We start from the raw sequence: 17,783 nt of genomic DNA, 5'->3' as shown, positions 1-17,783 counted from the left end.
AAAAAACTTAAAACCCCTAAAAAATAGGGAAAATTGCTGATACCCCCCCCCCACACACCCCCCTCCCCCCAAAGTAAACTTTCTAGACAGCCTCCCCCGAACCAAAATTTTTTCACAACTTTTACCCCAAAACTATGTTTTATAGCAAATACCCCCCAAAGCAAAAAGTCATATTTGTTTGGAAAAAAATGCCCTTTCCCATATATAAGAAATCATGTTTGGTCAGACATTGACATGGACAAGATTGTAGGACCTACTACATGGTATTGTCGGACTGGGGCTGCACACTGCTAGACCCATTGCATCATACTGCTGGATTGAGGCTTCACAATAGTGCCAGACCAAGAGAAAAAGTGCTAGATCGAGAGCAAAAAGTGCCGGACCACATGAAGACTAATCAAGCCACAACTGTCAGACCGAGACATGGATGTGTCGGACCGTTTAAACAAGTTGCAGGACCCTTGGTTAAAGTTCCAGACCGTGGGCAAATTACGTTGAGATGCTGGACCGAGATAGGTGAACGTTGGACCGAGAGACGGGAAATAGTGCGTGGGGGTGTGGTAGACTTCGGGGTGATAGGTGCATTTTTGTCTAAAAAAATGACTTTTTGACTTGGGGGGTATTTGCTATAAACTTGGTTTTGGAGTAAAAGTTACGAAAAAAAGGTTGGTTGGGGGGAGGTTGCCTAGAAAGTCTACTTTGGGGGGGGTCTCTGCAATTTTCCTAAAAAATAACGCTAGAAAAATCCAAAAACACATCCATAAAATTCACTAAGAAAAATTAAAAAATAAGACGCATCTTGGCTTGCATCAAGCTTTTTTATTTTACTTTGAATATGGTAACTCTTTTAAGCTAGAAGTGAGTGCAAGGCTCATATAAGGTTTTGCAAGGCTTCTTGCAAAACCTTATATGAACCAATATGAAGTTTAAGTTACTGAGTTTCTGTTTAGGAGGTGCTCGTTTCTAGAGCGCTCATTATTTGTGTTGCATTTAGAGGACGTCTGCAATTTTCCACATTATCTCCTATTTTTTAGGTAGTGGCAGCCCACAAACAAACCGGGTGCTTAGGATATAGAAAGGAGAGAAGATGTAAAGGAGAAAACTTGGGGTTTAAAAGAGAAACACTACATGTTAGGTGAAGAAGATTTAAACAACTACAAGCTAAACTGCAAAAGAAAAGAACTCTGGTCTTCTTCAGGGGGCAGCAGGTAAGGCACGGCACAGACTTCTTGTGGGGTTTCTGTGTAAATTGGGGCTGCGACTTTGACGATGCAAGATCTTCTTATGAGACTAGTGTTCTTCTACCAGCAGGGTCTTCTGACAATAGAGGACAACCGCACCATCTGAAAGGGCAGCAGCAATGTTTAGGAGGGGCAGGTGCTTCAGCGAGGCATACTCTTACTTGCGACAGAAGCAAGGGGAGGAGAGAAGAAAGGGGGAAGGAAGAAGAGCAGCTAGAGAGAGAAAGGGGCAGAGAGGAGAGGAATAAAAGTGTGAGAAAGAAGAGCAGACAGAATAGGGGAGGCGAGGGAGGAGGAAAGGGGGTGAAGAAAGAGCTGTAGAAATTAAGGGATGAAGAAGAGTGTTGAGAGGAGGAAAGAAATGAAAAATAGAAGTGAACCGAGAGAAGGGGTGGTAGAGAATAAAGGGGAAGGAAGACAGTGGAGAACATAGCTTGAAAACATAAGCTAGAGAGAGAGATGCTTGTCTTAACTAATTTCATGTGTTTGGGCTCTCTTTTAGACTGAAGGTGTAAGTATTTATGATTTATCCTATCTTCTTTGTAATGTTTGTAAGCTCGAAAGAAATAAGAAATGTTGTCTCGCATTTATTTAATAACGGACCCTTAGCATTTTATGTTTGGGGTCATTTGACTCAATGTGAAGCTATTACTATCATTTATCATATATACCCTCCATAATGATAGTAAACTGAAAAGAAATTAGAGATCTCAATTCCTTTGCATGTCTTCACTTGCTCTTTGATTTCCTAGTGCAGATTCTTGCGGTTGGGGCAGAACCAGTTCTTACTCGTTTCAACATTGATGGGAAGGTTCTGTCCCAGATACAGTGTGCTCCTCAATCAGCGTTTTCAGTTTCACTACATCCCACTGGCGTATGTATTTTCATTATTTTTCGATGATAACTTAGTTTGACATACATGTCCATGAGCATGCATACATTTAAAGGTTTACATTCTTGCATATATCCATCTCTGGGAGTGCTACTGTATTCAAGTGCAGGAGATTGTTGTGATACGTCTACATCCGTCTGTGCTTCTATATCTAGTTGAATCAGTCTCCCAGCATGCATAGCTTAATATCTGTTATTTCTTTATTAGTGGATATTGCATGTAAGACAATGCCTCTACATCCTTATGTGTTTCTATATCTGGTTGAATTAGTGTCCCAGCATGCATAGCTTAATATTTGTATATTTGTGGAAATATTAGCATTGTTGTAACAAAAAAGGACAAGGGGTAAGCGCAAAAGGACATGGTTGGAAGTAGTGAGAAAAAATATGGGGACTTATGGCCTCAATGAGGGTATGGCCCTTAGTAGAGCAAAGTGGTGAATCAGGATTCGTGTACCCAATCCCAATTAGTTGGGAAAAGGCTTTGACGATGATGATTAGCATTGTTGTAACCTTGAAATCATGTTAGCCTGATTTTAGTTGTGTTCACATTATTTAGTTGTTATTCAGTGGTTCAAATAGCTAGGGAACATCTTGATGCCTCGTGAGCTGGTGAGAACATGAATTGAGCCTTATCAGTTGCATATCATAAACAACTTGAGTTTCTAGTTACTTTTTCCAAGCAAAACCTTTTTACAACACAATTTTCTTTCATGTTGAGTTAGCATTGGAGTCAACTGTTTGGGCCCCAGCTTGGACAGACCAATTGAAGTATTTGTCTCTCTGCCCCGTTTTCATGAGAAGGTAAAAGTGGATGTTTGGCGTGCTCCACTTCAAGCAAGTCCCATTGCTCACCCTGTATGCATGAATAGGGCCTGTCTATCTGCCCTGTCTAAATGATTGGGGAAAAGAAGAAAAACAAAAAGAAAAAAAGAACGACTCTTTTCCCCTATCTCAAGTAAACCCCATTTTTCCTTCCCCGCAGATGTTACTGGAACATCAAAGTCAGCCCTTAATACTTTTATTCCATTGATTTCGTTCTTATATGTTGTGGACCAATCTTTGATGATATTGTTGAAAAGACAAACTCTGCATTTCTTGAACTTAGTATATGTCCATGTTTTAGTCATCCATTATGTTAGATGCATGTTTTGGAAACAGTAGCAGCTCTGTCCTGATGCTATCAGTTTGAATTCACCTGACTCACCCTCGTTCTAGTCTCAATTGACACCTGACCTATCAAGAAACTCCAGGTGATGTGACACACTCAATGGACTGAATTGAGTTGGCAAATTCTATACAAGACTCAATTGAGTCACGACCCTGTTGAATCCATACCCTTATTTATTTATTTAACTATAAACCAGTTTGGGTTATAAGTTTCCTTGAGGCAACATAAGGTCATAAGGGAGTACGAGACAGCCCTCCCCATTTTTGCATCAACGCTGACTTAAACACGAGCTTTCTGTAAACTAGAAACAAAGGGTAGACCAAAAATTGTTCAGATTTCTGTGGAAGCCCTCTCCGTGTTTTGACAAAACTCAGAAGACCAAAATGGGGAAAATCTTTTGACTGGTAAAATTGAGCTTGTGATTTTGTTTACCTGTTGTGCTTTGATTCAATCAAATAATTCATGTAAGAACTGATTTCTCAGTCCTTAAACGCAGTAGATGATTGATCATCACTCCCGATTGATTATCTTTGATTGAGCAATGGCCTTCCTTTTTTCCAATTTTTGTTATTCGTTTTGTCTAGATATGTTTTCAGTACATTATTTGTTTGCCTGCATGTGCCGTGTTTGTTTGTGTGAGCAGGCATGTGGTGCATGTGAGCATGTGTGTGCATTTGTTTTCTTTGTGGTAGGTAGCAGGTGGGAAGGAGAACTTAACACAAATCATATATGATTTTAAGAATCGAAATTTTTTTTATGTACTTGTCAAAAAGCGAGGTACTTTAACATGTAAGATGACTAAGCATCCATTGGACATTCTCCATCAACAAAAGTTTTTGCTTTTCATGTTATATTTTTCAATCCTTGTAACCTAACTAATGAGTAATCTATCTTGTGACTGATTTCTTGGGCCACAAATTTCTTTTATTTTGTTTCTGAATTTTCATTTGAGTTTCATACGAGTGAAACCATGTTAACGTGATCCCTTATCTTGTTGAACTTGGCGAAAAAGAAATAAGAAAAATCTTCGTATTTCAATTTCCTAAAGGTTACCTGATATTTTCCCCAATCCTCAGAGATCAACATCCACCTCTCTCAAGTCGCTGTACACAAGTGTATGCTTTAGCTTCCATGTGAATATTTAGCTTAAGAATCCACTGCAACATGGGGAAAGCATGGATATGTTGTCACTCAGACACATGAATTCTTGGGAAAAAAATTTTGTTTCTCGTAATTTGACGGGAATGTCAGTGATTGGAGTTATATTTGGCAATAACATCATTACAGTTGTTTCAACAAGAAAAATGAAGAAATAGGTCTATTGATTTAATATTAATTGAAGTCTCCTTGCTCATTAAAAGCAAGGTCAGAAATAAATGGAATTACTATTGTTGTAACAACTACGATAGGATTGTTACTTAAGTTCACTATTTAAATTGACCTGTCATACTGGTTTTAAATAATTACTATTAGAACTGGAAGGTCCCCTGGCCATCATAGCAGTCTAGCTTTTATTTGAACCGTTAAATCTCTTAATGTCATGGACCCTGCAGGTTGCTCTAAATGTATCCATTTCTGGAAAACTTTGTCCCTCATCTTGTGAGGCCTCTCCACCTCCCTTTAGAAGTAGGCATCGCAGATGTTCTCTCTATTACTGACAAACCTTTCCAAATTTAAACATATTCCAATTTGAACTTCCCCTCTGATCAGGCAGTCTCCAATCTTCTTGCTTCTACCTGACCATGACTGCTTTCTCGTCCTTTTTAAGTGAAACCGCACTGGCTTTTCTAGGGACGCAGAAAAACTATGATCCTGCCACTTCTTCTACTTGCAAGATGCAGCATTAGTTAGGTTCCCTATGCCCATCCTGTCTTGCACAGAGGACGGAGATAAGATGGGCTTGGATTAGTTGTAAAAAGATGCAGCATTATTCAGGTTCCCTATGCCCATCCTGGTTTTAAATAATTACTATTAGAACTGGAAGGGCCCCTGGCCATCATAGCAGTCTAGCTCTATTTTGAACTGTTAACCTCTTAATGTCATGGACGCTGCAGGTTGCTCTAAATGTATCCATTTCTGGAAAACTTTGTCCCTCATCTTATGAGGCCTCTCCACCTCCCTTTAGAAGTAGGTCTCGCAGATGTCCTCTCTATTACTGACAAACCTTTCCAAATTTAAACGCATTCCAATTTGAACTTCCACTCTGATTAGGCAGTCTCCAATCTTCTTGCTTCTACCTGACCATGACTGCTTTCTCCTCCTTTTTAAGCGAAACCGCACGGGCTTTTCTAGGGACACAGAAAAACTATGATCCTGCCACTTCTACTACTTGCAAGATGCAGCATTAGTTAGGTTCCCTATGCCCATCCTGTCTTGCACAGAGGACGGAGATAAGATGGGCTTGCATTAATTGTAAAAAGGTGCGGCATTATTCAGGTTCCCTATGCCCATCCTGTCTTGCACAGAGGACGGAGATAAGATGGGCTTGGATTAATTGTAAAAATGAAAAAAAGTAGGTATGGGTTACCTGAATATGTCCTTATCTTCATTCCTGCTAACGATCTGCACTTGATTGAATCATAAAAGCGATTCATTTCATGCAACTGCACTTGATTGAGTCATAAAAGTGATTCATTTCATGGCCAAGCATCAACCTTAGGTTGGAGAGTTAGGAAGTGTCTATGAACTGGTAATTTGGCTTGTAAGTTTATTTATATGTCTTTTCACCTAGATATATCCATTTGCTTTTTGTGGAAACATGGCCTGGAGATTTCCTTAAACCTTTTAAATATTGGTTCAGGTTGTTTCGGTTGGAGGCTATGGAGGATTGGTTGATGTTATGTCAGAATACGGGACCCACTTGTGTGCTTTCCATTGCAGAGGTATCTGCCTATGATGAGGAAACTGCCCTGTCAAGCTTATTCAGCAGTCACAAGGTACTCAACCAATGTAGGTGGTATGTAAACATAATTCAGAGCTGGCATGCTATTCGTCATTCCATAAATGCTCAAAAGGTCTCTCTCTCTCTCTCGCTCTCTCTCTCTCGTATCTTATGCATTGGAGGTTGGTATGATCTTACTCTTTGTTTGGGGAGGCTAAATTTTGGGAATAGGGTCATTTTCTCCCTCCACCCATTTAGCATTTAGAAACAGCCGAGCGTAATATGCTGCTATATTCACTGGTGCCTTCTTTTTGTGACCCCGCTTGTGAACAAGATGCTGCTAAAACCCCATTTGTAAATTATTTTCTTGCTCTGTGGAGCTGTTAAACTGTCCAAATGGGGTTTGTCTTATGAAAGTTATAATGTTTCACAATTCTGAGCGATTATAGTTGTTGAACAATTTTTGTTGTTATTTTTTGTAATGGGATTATATATTATACGACCATTTAGTTTTGAAATTAAAACAATCACAATCAATCTTAGTTGTCTGATGTGAAATTAGGTGGTTAGGGGTGTCATGTCTCTTTACAAAGTCAGAAAAAAATTCTTGGATTTTGAGCAGGGTCAGTGGCTCACCTTCAACTGCCCAGATTCCACATATGACAGGTGGGGTAGATTGTGAACTTTTTGTGCTGAAAATAGACAATATTTTGTAGACTTATATTACTATCAAATAGTAGATAGGCCGTTCACAAAGGAGATGAGAATCATGATAATCCTTTTCTTGTGGCAGGTTTGGGTTCAAGTTAGGCAGAGATAAATATGGATGCGGAGACAATTGAGTCATTTTTCTTTTCTTTTTTTCTTTTTCTTTTTTGGGGATTTGGGTGAGATAATAAATCCCTTATGTGTGTGATAATAAATCTATATAATGTGGGTTGTCTTGATGGCAACGGGCTATGAAATTCCAGCTTATTTAAACAACATGCATCTCAACAACACCCTTCCAATTTATATTACATTCTGGTACAGTAGGATGGTGAGTTTGACAAGTTGTATAGATTTCCCACTTTGTAAATTGCAACTCAAATCATCATTATCATCATCCTCAGAGCTTTTTCCTAATTATTTGGGATCTAATCCGTCATTCTGGTCTGTTAATTGCCATACCCTCAGTGAGGCCATAAGTTCATATATCTTTTCTCACTATTTCCTACCATGTCCTTTTAGGCATGTCTCTTGTCCCTTTTGGGCCTTCCACTTGAACTAGCTCACTAACATGTTTATACTGGGTTTGTGCTACACAGTCAGCCCACCGTAGTCAACTTTCTCTCATCTTATTGCCTAAGTTCTTTCTAATTATTTATTTGGAATTCTATCTCTTATTGTTTTGCTACTCATCCATCTCAGGTACATTCATCTTATGAGCATGTTGCTTTTTAATTGTCAACATTCCACTTGTTAAGCAAAGCTGGTTTCACATCTAAGTTCTTTCTAATTATTCATTTTGAATTCTATCTCGTATTATTTTGCTACTTATTCATCTCAGGTAAGTATGTTGTTTTTTAATTGCCCAACATTCCGCCGATTAAGCAAAACTGGTCTCACATCTATCCTATCTTCAGCTTCATTAGTTTGCGGCGATCACATAAAACTGCAGTTGCACATCTCCACTTCGCCCGCCCAGTTCTAATTATATGTGCGACATCTTCATCAATCTCTTCATTTTCTTGGATTATCAGTACGCTCTTTTTGGTATTTTTTGGCTATTAATGTTACCAATTTCCTCGTCTCTACTCTTATTATTACTTAATTTACATTTGAAATGCATTAGTCCGGCTAATTTAAAAACCTTTAGATTCTAGAGCATCTCTCAAAATTTTTAGTTTTGTGTCGACAATGTTGCGGGTCTCATCGATCAAAACTATGCCGTCTGTGAACAACATACACTATTATACCTCATCTTGTAGGTGCTTGGTTAAGTCGTCCATAATTAAGACAAGGAGGTATGGGCTCAACGCTGATCCTTGATATAGACCTATGGTTAACGAAAGCTCATTCGTCTCTCCACTAATGATTCACAAACTAGTCAGGTTGCCTCATACATATCTCTCACCAAGTCGATGTAGTATGGGGGACTCATTTCTTTTCCATCACCCACCAAATTAAATCTCGATGTACTCTATCATAAGTTTTCACTAGTTCGATAAAGACTATGTGGAGGTCTTTACTTTTCGCCGTAAACTTCTCAATCAGTTGTCTAAGTAGGAAAATACCCTTAGTTGTTGACCTCCCTAGTATAAAACTGAATTGGTTTTCTAATACGCTCGTTTCATGCCTTAGTCATTGCTCAATCACTCTCTCCCACAACTTCATAGTGTAGCTCATAAGTTTGATCCCTCGATAGTTCACATAATTATGTATGTTTCCTTTGTTCTTGTAATTAGGTACTACAATATTTTCTCCATTTATCTGGCATTTTCTCTATTCTCAACATCTTGTTGAACAACTTGGTCAGCCAATCAATGTTGATCTCCCCCATGTACTTTCAAACCTTTATTGGGATATCATCTGATCCTAAAGTCTTTGTTATCTTCATCTTCTTCAGATCATTTTTCACTTCTAATATCTTAATTCTTTGAATGTATCTATGACCGCCACCTCATTTATACCAACAATTCATTCCATCACTACCACCTCATTTATACCTCTTTTGTTTGACTTGTGACATTATCTATTTTTAGGTAATTTAGTGGGAATGATAGACCGTTACCCGTTTTTGAACTAGTTAGTGGTTTTTTGAAGGTGTGAATAGGAATGTAAGCCACAATGTGCAACTGAGGTATGGAGTATGCTACCACTACGACCTCAGCCCTAACTCATTTGACTCGTGACATATTCACATCATTTGTAAACCTTATTTTTTCCTCCAATCTTTCCACCAGGGAATCTAGTTTTTCTTCTCTCTTTTATCTGTTTTTTTTTTTTTTTTGTTCATTTAGTTTGATAAAATGGTTTTTTTTCTTTTTTTTTTTATTAAGTAGTTTGATACAAGATTTTGAGATATGAAAATGCCAAACTAGCCCTCAAAGGATAGTTGCTTTGGGAGTTTTAATTGGCCAAGATATTGTACTATTACTTTTAGTATCTACGTTTTAAATTTGCTTCGTGAGGAAGGTTTTGGGATATCTGACCAACAATAGAAATACATGTTAGCTTCTCTTAAACTAATTGATGATACACATTATTTCCCACCACTACATAAACTGCTATTATATTCTAATGGCATAGCTCCTCTTCGAGTATACTATGTCAGCTATTGAAATTCAACATGGCAGTTTCACATTAACAAAAAAACCATTGCAGTTTCTCATACTTGAATTTTTAGCTGTTGGCTTTTGTGTTAGATTAGATGGATGGCTCAGATCATGACACCACATATTTATATAGAATCTAGATCAATCACATTATCAATATTCTACTTTAGTTAAATATCAACAACATCCATCCAATCATGTGACCTCTCCCGTAAAGTGATTCAAGAAGGAACAAAAAGTATGTGAGAATGGAATAAAGAAAAAAAAAGGTCTCCCAACAAAGTATTTGCAATGAGAAGAGCCTTGGAAGGTAGAATAAAATTAAGATCAAGGGTTATGGTTTGATAATAGAGTGATTCAAGAAGGAACAAAAAGTATGTGAAAATGGAATAAAGAACAAAAGTCTCCCAACAAAGTATTTGCAATGAGAAGAGCCTTGGAAGGAAGAATAAAACTAAGGTCAAGGGTTATGAACTAGAATTCATGTAGTCGATCTCAATTAGTGGGAAAAATGCTCTGACCATGATGATGATGATGGTTTACGGTTGGAGAATAGGGACCTAATTTTCTAGGAGATGCCTTTCTTTGCATAGTTGTGTTTTCTTAATGCTATACTGTTATTCGATAGTTGGTTTTTTAAGTAAAGCTGTTGTTACCTTAGCAGCTGAGAAAGCGTTTTCCTAGCCTTTTCTAGCACTCCCAAGTAATGTTGTGAGAAAAGTGCTCCACCTATTTAGGTGTGAAAGCGTATTCCCAGCTGAGAAAAATATCTATTGTCGAAAGCTTTCCCAGGGCTCCCGAAAATTGCTTTCATAGGAAACAAATGTGCCCTTCTTGTGATTTATTTTGTAGGAGATGCATGAGAGTCTATCCACATATAGATAAATACTATGCTGGTCAATGACATGATCCCTAATGGAACTGGCTGCATTGGAAGTGGTTGAGTTGTGTTAAGATAGCTCTCCTGATTTGCAACGCTCATCAGCTTGTAGTTTACGGAGTTTCATAGAGTGCACTTTCATTAGTCGCTAGGGGATATAGGGTAGGGCATTTGTATTCCTTACATGTCTTAATCTTATGTTACAAAGACACGGATACATGTCTCAGATTTTGCCATGGCTATGAGTGTCAAAGATGTCAACCTCCATTAATCACTGGCAGTTACTCAGGAGCATGGATATCCATAACATATGCTAGTCCATGTTACAAAGACAGATATGTATGTAACTTTGTTAACTGTTGAATTATACGTTGTCAGCACCAATGTTCAAAAACTAATATAGTAATAAAACTTTTGTTGTTTAAGTGCTTCTTTTTTCTCTTCCTTTATGGAGAATGAGGAAATAGAGCCGTGTCGATAGATTTTAGTAAAAAGTTACATGAATTTAAGTAAGAACCATAGTTTCCCTCGTTTAATCTTCTCTACGTTCTTAATATGCTTGGGAAACACTAGAAATGGCACAATTCCTATAGACTTGATAATGCTTATGATCTTGTCAAGCATACACAAACTTTGTGGATTCTATATTTTTATACTATTTGAAATTTGATGGGCCGGGAAAAGGGTTGAGGTCGTAGTGGTAGTCCCCCCCATATCTCAGTTGTATGTTGTGGCTTTCATTTTCACTGACACCTTCAAAAATCACTAACCACTTCAAAATGGGTAGAGGCCTGTATTCCCCATTGGATTATCCAAAAATAAATAAAAATTTGGAGGGCCAAATTGCTACAATCTGCTGAAAGATTGTTAGGCACCTCTTATTACAACACAGCCATCATATTCTTCAAGAATTGATGGATTGTTTCTTTTTAACTTTCTATACGCCAAATGCATTTGTTCCAGTAATGATGCCAAAAAAAGGAAAAAAAGAGATTAAACCTCATATGTGGTTGTTGTATATTCTGAACCTTCCTTTTCTTGCACGAAGAGGCAGACAACAGAACAATCATCAACTCTGGATGATGGAAATTTGTGTTGCCATGCCTGGATTGCTGATTCCACAACATCTTTCGCAGCCGTTTCTTTGGTCTCAGCTGATGAAACTATTGAAACCACCTCTGTATTACTCAATGCATCCCAAACCTGCTCATCGCCAAGAAGCAGCCGCATATTTGTCATGCGTTCAAGAATTATAAGCCATTCTGGTACGCAAAGAATACAGCATACGCACAATTCCAAGTTTAAAAAGTTATAATCTATGCACATTGTGTATAGTTTATGTATTGTATTGTATAGGATCATATCCATCATTCTTTATAAAGGATGGTGGAGATGAGTCGTTCCTCTGCCTCCAATCCACCATTATTGGCCAAGGCAGGCCCGACTCATCGCTAACGTCCTGCGTAGGAGATGGATCATTGAGATGAGGATATGTTATTACACATTGCTTGAGTTCTATAGAGCACTATTTCTTTTTATTGAAACCCTTTTGTGTGCCTAACCATATGCTATTAGGCCGAATTGTTTTGTTTGCCCTTTAGGAGATCATATGTGTGTGAGTATGTTAGTGTCCACTAGCAGCATATTTCATGAGTGGTTGGGAAATTGCAGATGCTATATGTGGGTGTGAATTACCCTTTCCCACAAAACAAACTTGTGAAAAAGCCCATTTTCCAGGGAAATGTTTCCTTAGTAGAACATTTTCTGAAAAATCAAACGATCCCGGAAGCTAATTTGGCTTTCAAAAGAATGTGGCTATTGCATTAAATGCCACAGCAGAGTGACATAGGTTCAGAACAAGTGTCATCGAAGGAAAAGAAAGACAAAAAACTGGATTTCTAGATTCAAAATAAGTATCATAGAAAGAAAAGAGGCAAGAAAAGAACCCGAGATTGGACACTCCATACCCCATCCGAAGCAAGAATGACAAACTGGTCTTTGCTTGTTAGCTTATGATGTGTCACTTGGGGCACTGCACTTAGGCCAAAATCTTTGAGCTGAAAGTCTCCAAAGGCTCTTGCCATTGCTAGCCCTGGACTGTCCTCATCCGGCAGCCACACCCTTTGAATTTTTGGCTCCTCTTTTAGAGCAAATACACGACCATTGCACTGCCTTATTCTCTCTGCCTCCTCTACATTCACATCACACTTGTGTCAATCACATTGTGTCATGCCGAAAAACAATCGCAATTAAATAAAATCACTGATTTAATTTTTTGCACTTTGATATAAACTATGCATTACTTTACGTGTATTTATCAAAAAAAAAGAAAACATTTTGCATATGATTAAAATAGAGGGGGCAGGCTCTATAGGCAGTTCAAATCTCAGAAAAGAAACAATGGAACCATAGGGAGTGAGGATTATTTATATTCAACTTCGACTGTGGGAAAGACTAAATTATGCTGCGAGTATCATTGTGTCAATCAACATCATTCCGTAAAATATACAAACTCTTCCCTCATCTTAATTTTTTGTAACAAAAATAACGGCCATCCATTATAGTGCCTAGAACATAGTTATCAAGACCAGACTAACGATTGGACTGTCGACCTGTGTTTTAGCTGATTTGGCTAATGTAGTCTAGAGTGAAACAGGATTTGATAAAAAACTCATCAAAATCAATGTTTGACCTGTTTTTGTTAGTCAGACAGGTGGTTTTGAAATAGACAAATTTTTTTGTATGATATATTACATATCTTTAAATTATTATTCATATTTTTTTAATTATTTTAAATTAGTCAACCAACTAGTTTGACTGATAGTAGGATCAGTTTTAACTATATCAAACCCCTTAGTTTGATGACCAGGATGTTCTTGATAAACACTGGCTTAGAGATAGTCCCCACATTAAAGGCCTTTAATCATGGGATGGTAATTATGCAACAACCAACAAAAGCAATAACGGCCATTACTTTCAAAATAATCGAAATAATGGGCGTTATGAAATAGAGATTCATATTTTACAAAACTACACCAACGGACTTTTTAAATATTTAGCCATGACTATGATCCACTCTTCGTCCCAGACGGTCCATCCAATTGATTGGACGGTGCTCAATCACTCTTCTGGCCCTGCTATTACCATTTTCTTTCCATATAATATATAAATCTTTATAAATTTAGGGAAAACACCATTTTAAAATCGTCAAATAGCCTCAAAACAAATAAACAATGTATCAACAAAGTAGTGACTTTAAAAGAATCATTTCACTCAAGTTCCTCCTCAACTGCCCAAAATCATTAACAAAAATAGCTATTTTTGTAATTTTCCTTATAATGCAAGTGGGCGGAATTGACATAATACCCCCCCTTCATCCTAGGTTCCAAACTCAAAACAAGTTCAAAGAAAAAATACATATTCTAGACCAAAGAAAGAATAAAAAAGGGAAGTTTTATCATTTGGATTTCGCAACTTAAGTTATGTCTAATTATCAAAATATCCCTGATTGTTCATGATTCTAATCTTAAATCAAAGGTATTATGGGCATATTAATACAAAATAGTTAATATGGTATTGGAATGAAATGGTCTTTTTAAAAACAACCACTACGCTGAAATGGCTGATTTGACCACCTCAGTTTTCTATGGGGCTTGGCTATGTTAATAATATCTTCCCTGAATTTCATCTTTTCATTTGTTTTTTAATGGCTTTAGGATATAATTATGCACCGTAAGCTTCTCTACCTATATCCAAAGTCAACACAATAAGGTCATGAACACCTCCATGTATTTATTCATTCTATAAGATAAACTAGTTCTCTTATCTTTCTACAAATTATCTTAAATAATATTTTTGTATCACCCATGTTAAGTAAACCTCTGCTTAGGTTCTTGTGGTATAGTTTTATATATTTTTAAAATATATACTCTTAAGCAAGGACTTAAAACAAAAAATGCTCTAAAGAAATCCCCCCCTAAAATAAAATAAAATAAAAAATCCCTTGGATTCCACTAATCTAATCATCTAAATTGACAGATTTTCAGTGAAGTATGCATCACCTTCGCTAATAATCTCAAACATCATCTATGGAATATCTGCCAAAAAAAAATAACCATGCGATATGTTTTACTCACACCAGAAGTTTGATGCTTTAATATAAAAATTTAATTGTAAATTATTTTGACATCTTCATGCATGCATGATACTTACGAGGGACATTCGGCTTTTGATCGGTGGTTAATTGGATGGCTGTCAATGTTCCATCTTCCGAGATCGTTCCGAGCACCGCACGTGAGTCCCCGAGATTGGCAACAACAAGGTAACCCCCCTGTTTATATGAAAAGCATCACTGATAAGAAAATAAAGAGAAAAAATGGTTCAAAGTTTGAAGAAGCCTAATGTCTGTTTTCGGTTGTATTTGTGGTATACGTGTTCTGGTCTTTTACATATGGGAATTGCAGAGTGCAAAATTTCATCATTCAAGCAGTATGATATAACTTCAATCGTCCCCCAAAACACCCTCAACCATCCTTTGTCCAGAATGAACGGTTAAAATGAACCTTTTCTCAGCTCTAGTGGATAACTTGAGCACAGGAATCCTTCATCTCAACCGTTTGTTGATTGTAGATTTTATATGCACCATACTGTCCATATGGAAAAGTATCATATCATGTTATACTTCCCTTATAGCTATAGAAAATTATTTTCCCATGTTTCCAAGCCAAAATAAATAAATACAGGAAGAGTAGGCTGCAATTTCCCCCACCTCAAAGACCTCAAGACCTCAATTTCCCCCATCCATTGTAATAATGGAGTGGGATCTACCAACAGCTCAAGGTAATTTCTAGTGGGTCACTTCCTTTTCAATGGGCAGTGATTGTCTAAAGAATATGGTGAATGTGGACTGGATTATACTATCCATTTGTAATTCATTCCGGAAGCTTCTGAAAAAAATTGTAACTACTTTGTCCTAATTATTATATGGGATTACATACAGTAAGACTATTTACTTTTGATAGTCACAATTATTTATAACCATCTAATGTGAAATATGATAGCTTAGATGTGTTACAAATTCAAAAAAAAGTATTTGGAACTTCAAGAATAATCAATAGAATAAATGCAGTCATCCAATTTCACATCTAATGGTCAAGATTAATTGTGACCACCTTGAAAAATGGTAACCCGGTGCTGGTCCCACCTACGCAGGATTACGGGAGGGGTGAGCTGGAGACGGTCCTAACCTTTGGCTTTTTATGCATAACATGGCCGCTCTCAGGACTCGAACCCGTGCTATTATATTGGCTACCCGAGCCTTGTACTAAAGACAAATGATCTCATTGTATACTTTTCCTTACTATATTACTTCTAAGCTCCATTAGGCACCACGCATATCATACTTTTTGGGAAAGGGTTAGCTTAGGCCAAGGCTTTACAATAACAAGCCAGCCTCAAAACCCCATTGAAAAAAAATATAACTTAATACAGAAAACCCTAAAATTGATCATCTTGGCCTACACAATTATGAATATGAAAAATCCCTAAAAATATTGATCATCTCGGCCTACACAATTATGAAAATGGAAAATCCCTAAAAATATTGTATTTTATTATATGGATTGTCCATTTTCAAGTGTTCACAAGTCAGGCAGATTGATCTATTTTTAGAGCTTTAAATTGCAAAATCAATAGTGGAAATTGACTTTCAGGCCATTAACAGTTTTTGGCATCAGAAATGTATTTTATAGCAAATACTATTATATTTTATTATGATCCCACTCATTATGTTTTGTTAACAGCACTAGCTAGGTAGCATCATGTCATGTCATAACTGTAATAAAGTTTGTGTGTGAGTGAGAGAGAGAGAGGACCTGTTTGATGATGGTCACAGCAGTGGTTCCACTAAAAGAGCAATCAAGATCATTGGAGAGTTTGAGGTTTTTGTCTAGGGCTTTGAATCCCCTGATGCAAGCTTCGTCCCATGCCTCAAATCCTTGTGAAAATCCATTCATCAACCCATCCCTCTGCCTCAGCAACATTGAAGGCAGCCACTCTCTCACTCTTTTGCTCACCAAATGACCATATTGCCCATGACCATCAAACACCCCACAAAACAACCCATCTCCTTCCCCATATCCCTTTTTGTACCCATCAAAAAAACCAAGTCAAAACCATCACAGTGAACTGATCACATTAAAATGCTATAAAATGAGGATAGTTTTGGTCTCTTTCTGAAAATTATCAGTGACTGGAGAAAATGTAAGCAAAGCAAGAGAGAGTTATAAATGAATCAATGTAGATATGACTTGTCTCTTCCAAAAAAAAGAGCCATTTATCTGCGGCCTCTAAAATAAATATTAAAATACGATTTGTACCTTTTATACTAAAAAATTACCAACAAGGTCAGTCAACCTGCGGTTCTTATGTTTTTCAAATTTGCCTCTCGGTCTGAGGATTCAGATTTCTTTAGTAGGCTACTGCCCTGAGTTTTAGGGATAATGGACTACTGCCCTGAGTTTTAGGGGTAGTGCCCAGGCGGACCGCTCCCTACACTGAACAAAATCCATGTTTAAGGCGGTCCGAGGTCCGGAGCATGGATAGATAGAGAGAAGAAAGAGAATAGAGATATATATTTAGGTGGATAGAGGGTAAAGAGATAGAGATATATGTTTAGAGTGAGAGGATGAATGATGCATGGATTGAAGTGTACCTGGCACAGTATGAAAGCATCTTGGTTGCAACCTTTCCTTCCTTGTTGTGAATAAAAAGAAGCAAAGGAATTGAACCCATTACACACTAATCCTCCCTTCACAAAGATGTCATGCCCCTCTTCATCATAGGATGCCTCACTTATCAAATGAGTTTCATGTGCTGCACAGGACACACAGGCCCCCATTAAAGCCAATAACTCTCTAAAGTTCTCTGCAGTTGACTCCAATTGCCTGTGATTTCCTAAACATGAGGAGAAAAGGGAATGAAGAAATCAACAAGTCACACATGCCAAATAAAGAGCTCCTGCAATAATACCAATTAAATGCTACAAAAATTTCCCTCCTATCCAGAAGGGCAGAAAATGACTAAAATACCCTTTCATGTACCGTAATGCCCCTTTCTTGGTCTCACCAAACCACCATTAGACTTTCTCATAGATAACCAACCATAAAAGGAAAAAGTTATATACAGTGTCAACTTTACACCATAGAAGTAAGGTGCACCTCAAATTTTCACTTGTAGCTGATATTAGAAAGCCCATAAATTGATCATCTAGACTTGGAGATGTATGAATATGAAAAAGATTTAAAACATGAAAATAGCGCATCTTTGTAACAAATTATCTGAACTAACTAATTTCAAAATTATAAAGTATTTATAGCTATTCTCGATTTGAAACATTTTTTGA

General features: G+C 37.4%; 2 protein-coding genes across 51 annotated transcripts in view; one reads left to right on the top strand and one right to left on the bottom strand.

Moving 5' to 3' along the window:
* DWA1 (DWD (DDB1-binding WD40 protein) hypersensitive to ABA 1) overlaps positions 1–11,925 on the top strand; it is a 71,652-nt gene extending 59,727 nt beyond the window's left edge. For 10 of the 50 annotated variants that reach the window (XR_016055913.1, XR_016055901.1, XR_016055899.1 and 7 more), the window contains 3 exons: positions 1,999–2,115; positions 6,104–6,259; positions 6,978–7,168. Coding sequence is in view for 14 of the 50 variants with exons in the window: in XM_088867392.1 (XP_088723518.1) it covers positions 1,999–2,115; positions 6,104–6,199 (213 nt within the window). In the remaining 36 variants the exon portion in view is untranslated. Of the gene's footprint in view, positions 1–1,998; positions 2,116–6,103; positions 6,329–6,746; positions 6,851–6,977; positions 7,169–11,429 lie in introns of those variants that run through there. The other 40 variants (XM_088867396.1, XM_088867391.1, XM_088867390.1 and 37 more) reach the window with 9 other exon arrangements.
* On the bottom strand, positions 11,155–17,321 carry LOC18443689 (putative protein phosphatase 2C 12). Its single transcript, XM_006853871.4, has 5 exons — positions 17,094–17,321; positions 16,255–16,521; positions 14,594–14,711; positions 12,349–12,572; positions 11,155–11,584 (listed from the first exon to the last, which is right to left on the bottom strand). Exons 1-5 carry the CDS (start codon positions 17,277–17,279, stop codon positions 11,375–11,377), a joined length of 1,005 nt encoding a protein of 334 aa, XP_006853933.1. The 5' UTR covers positions 17,280–17,321; the 3' UTR covers positions 11,155–11,374.
* Positions 17,322–17,783: the final 462 nt, after the last annotated feature.

The sequence above is a fragment of the Amborella trichopoda genome, chromosome 5 (genome assembly GCF_054954075.1).
Source record: "Amborella trichopoda isolate Santa Cruz 75 chromosome 5, AtrichopodaSantaCruz75HAP2 v2.0, whole genome shotgun sequence".
In the NCBI taxonomy this organism is placed as follows: Eukaryota; Viridiplantae; Streptophyta; class Magnoliopsida; order Amborellales; family Amborellaceae; genus Amborella; species Amborella trichopoda.
The sequence above is the reverse complement of the archived record's forward strand: the minus strand, read 5'-3'. Positions and strand labels throughout refer to the sequence as shown.

What these genes read in the sequence shown, in the direction of transcription:
- LOC18443689 (XM_006853871.4), bottom strand. Translation starts at nt 17,279, where the DNA reads ATGGGGGCCTGTGTGTCCTGTGCAGCACATGAAACTCATTTGATAAGT. An exon ending in TCAAAAGCCGAATGTCCCTC is followed by an intron (nt 12,573 to 14,593) that starts GTAAGTATCATG and finishes ATGTGAATGTAG; the next exon opens with AGGAGGCAGAGAGAATAAGG. An exon ending in TCATTCTTGCTTCGGATGGG is followed by an intron (nt 11,585 to 12,348) that starts GTATGGAGTGTC and finishes GGCGATGAGCAG; the next exon opens with GTTTGGGATGCATTGAGTAA.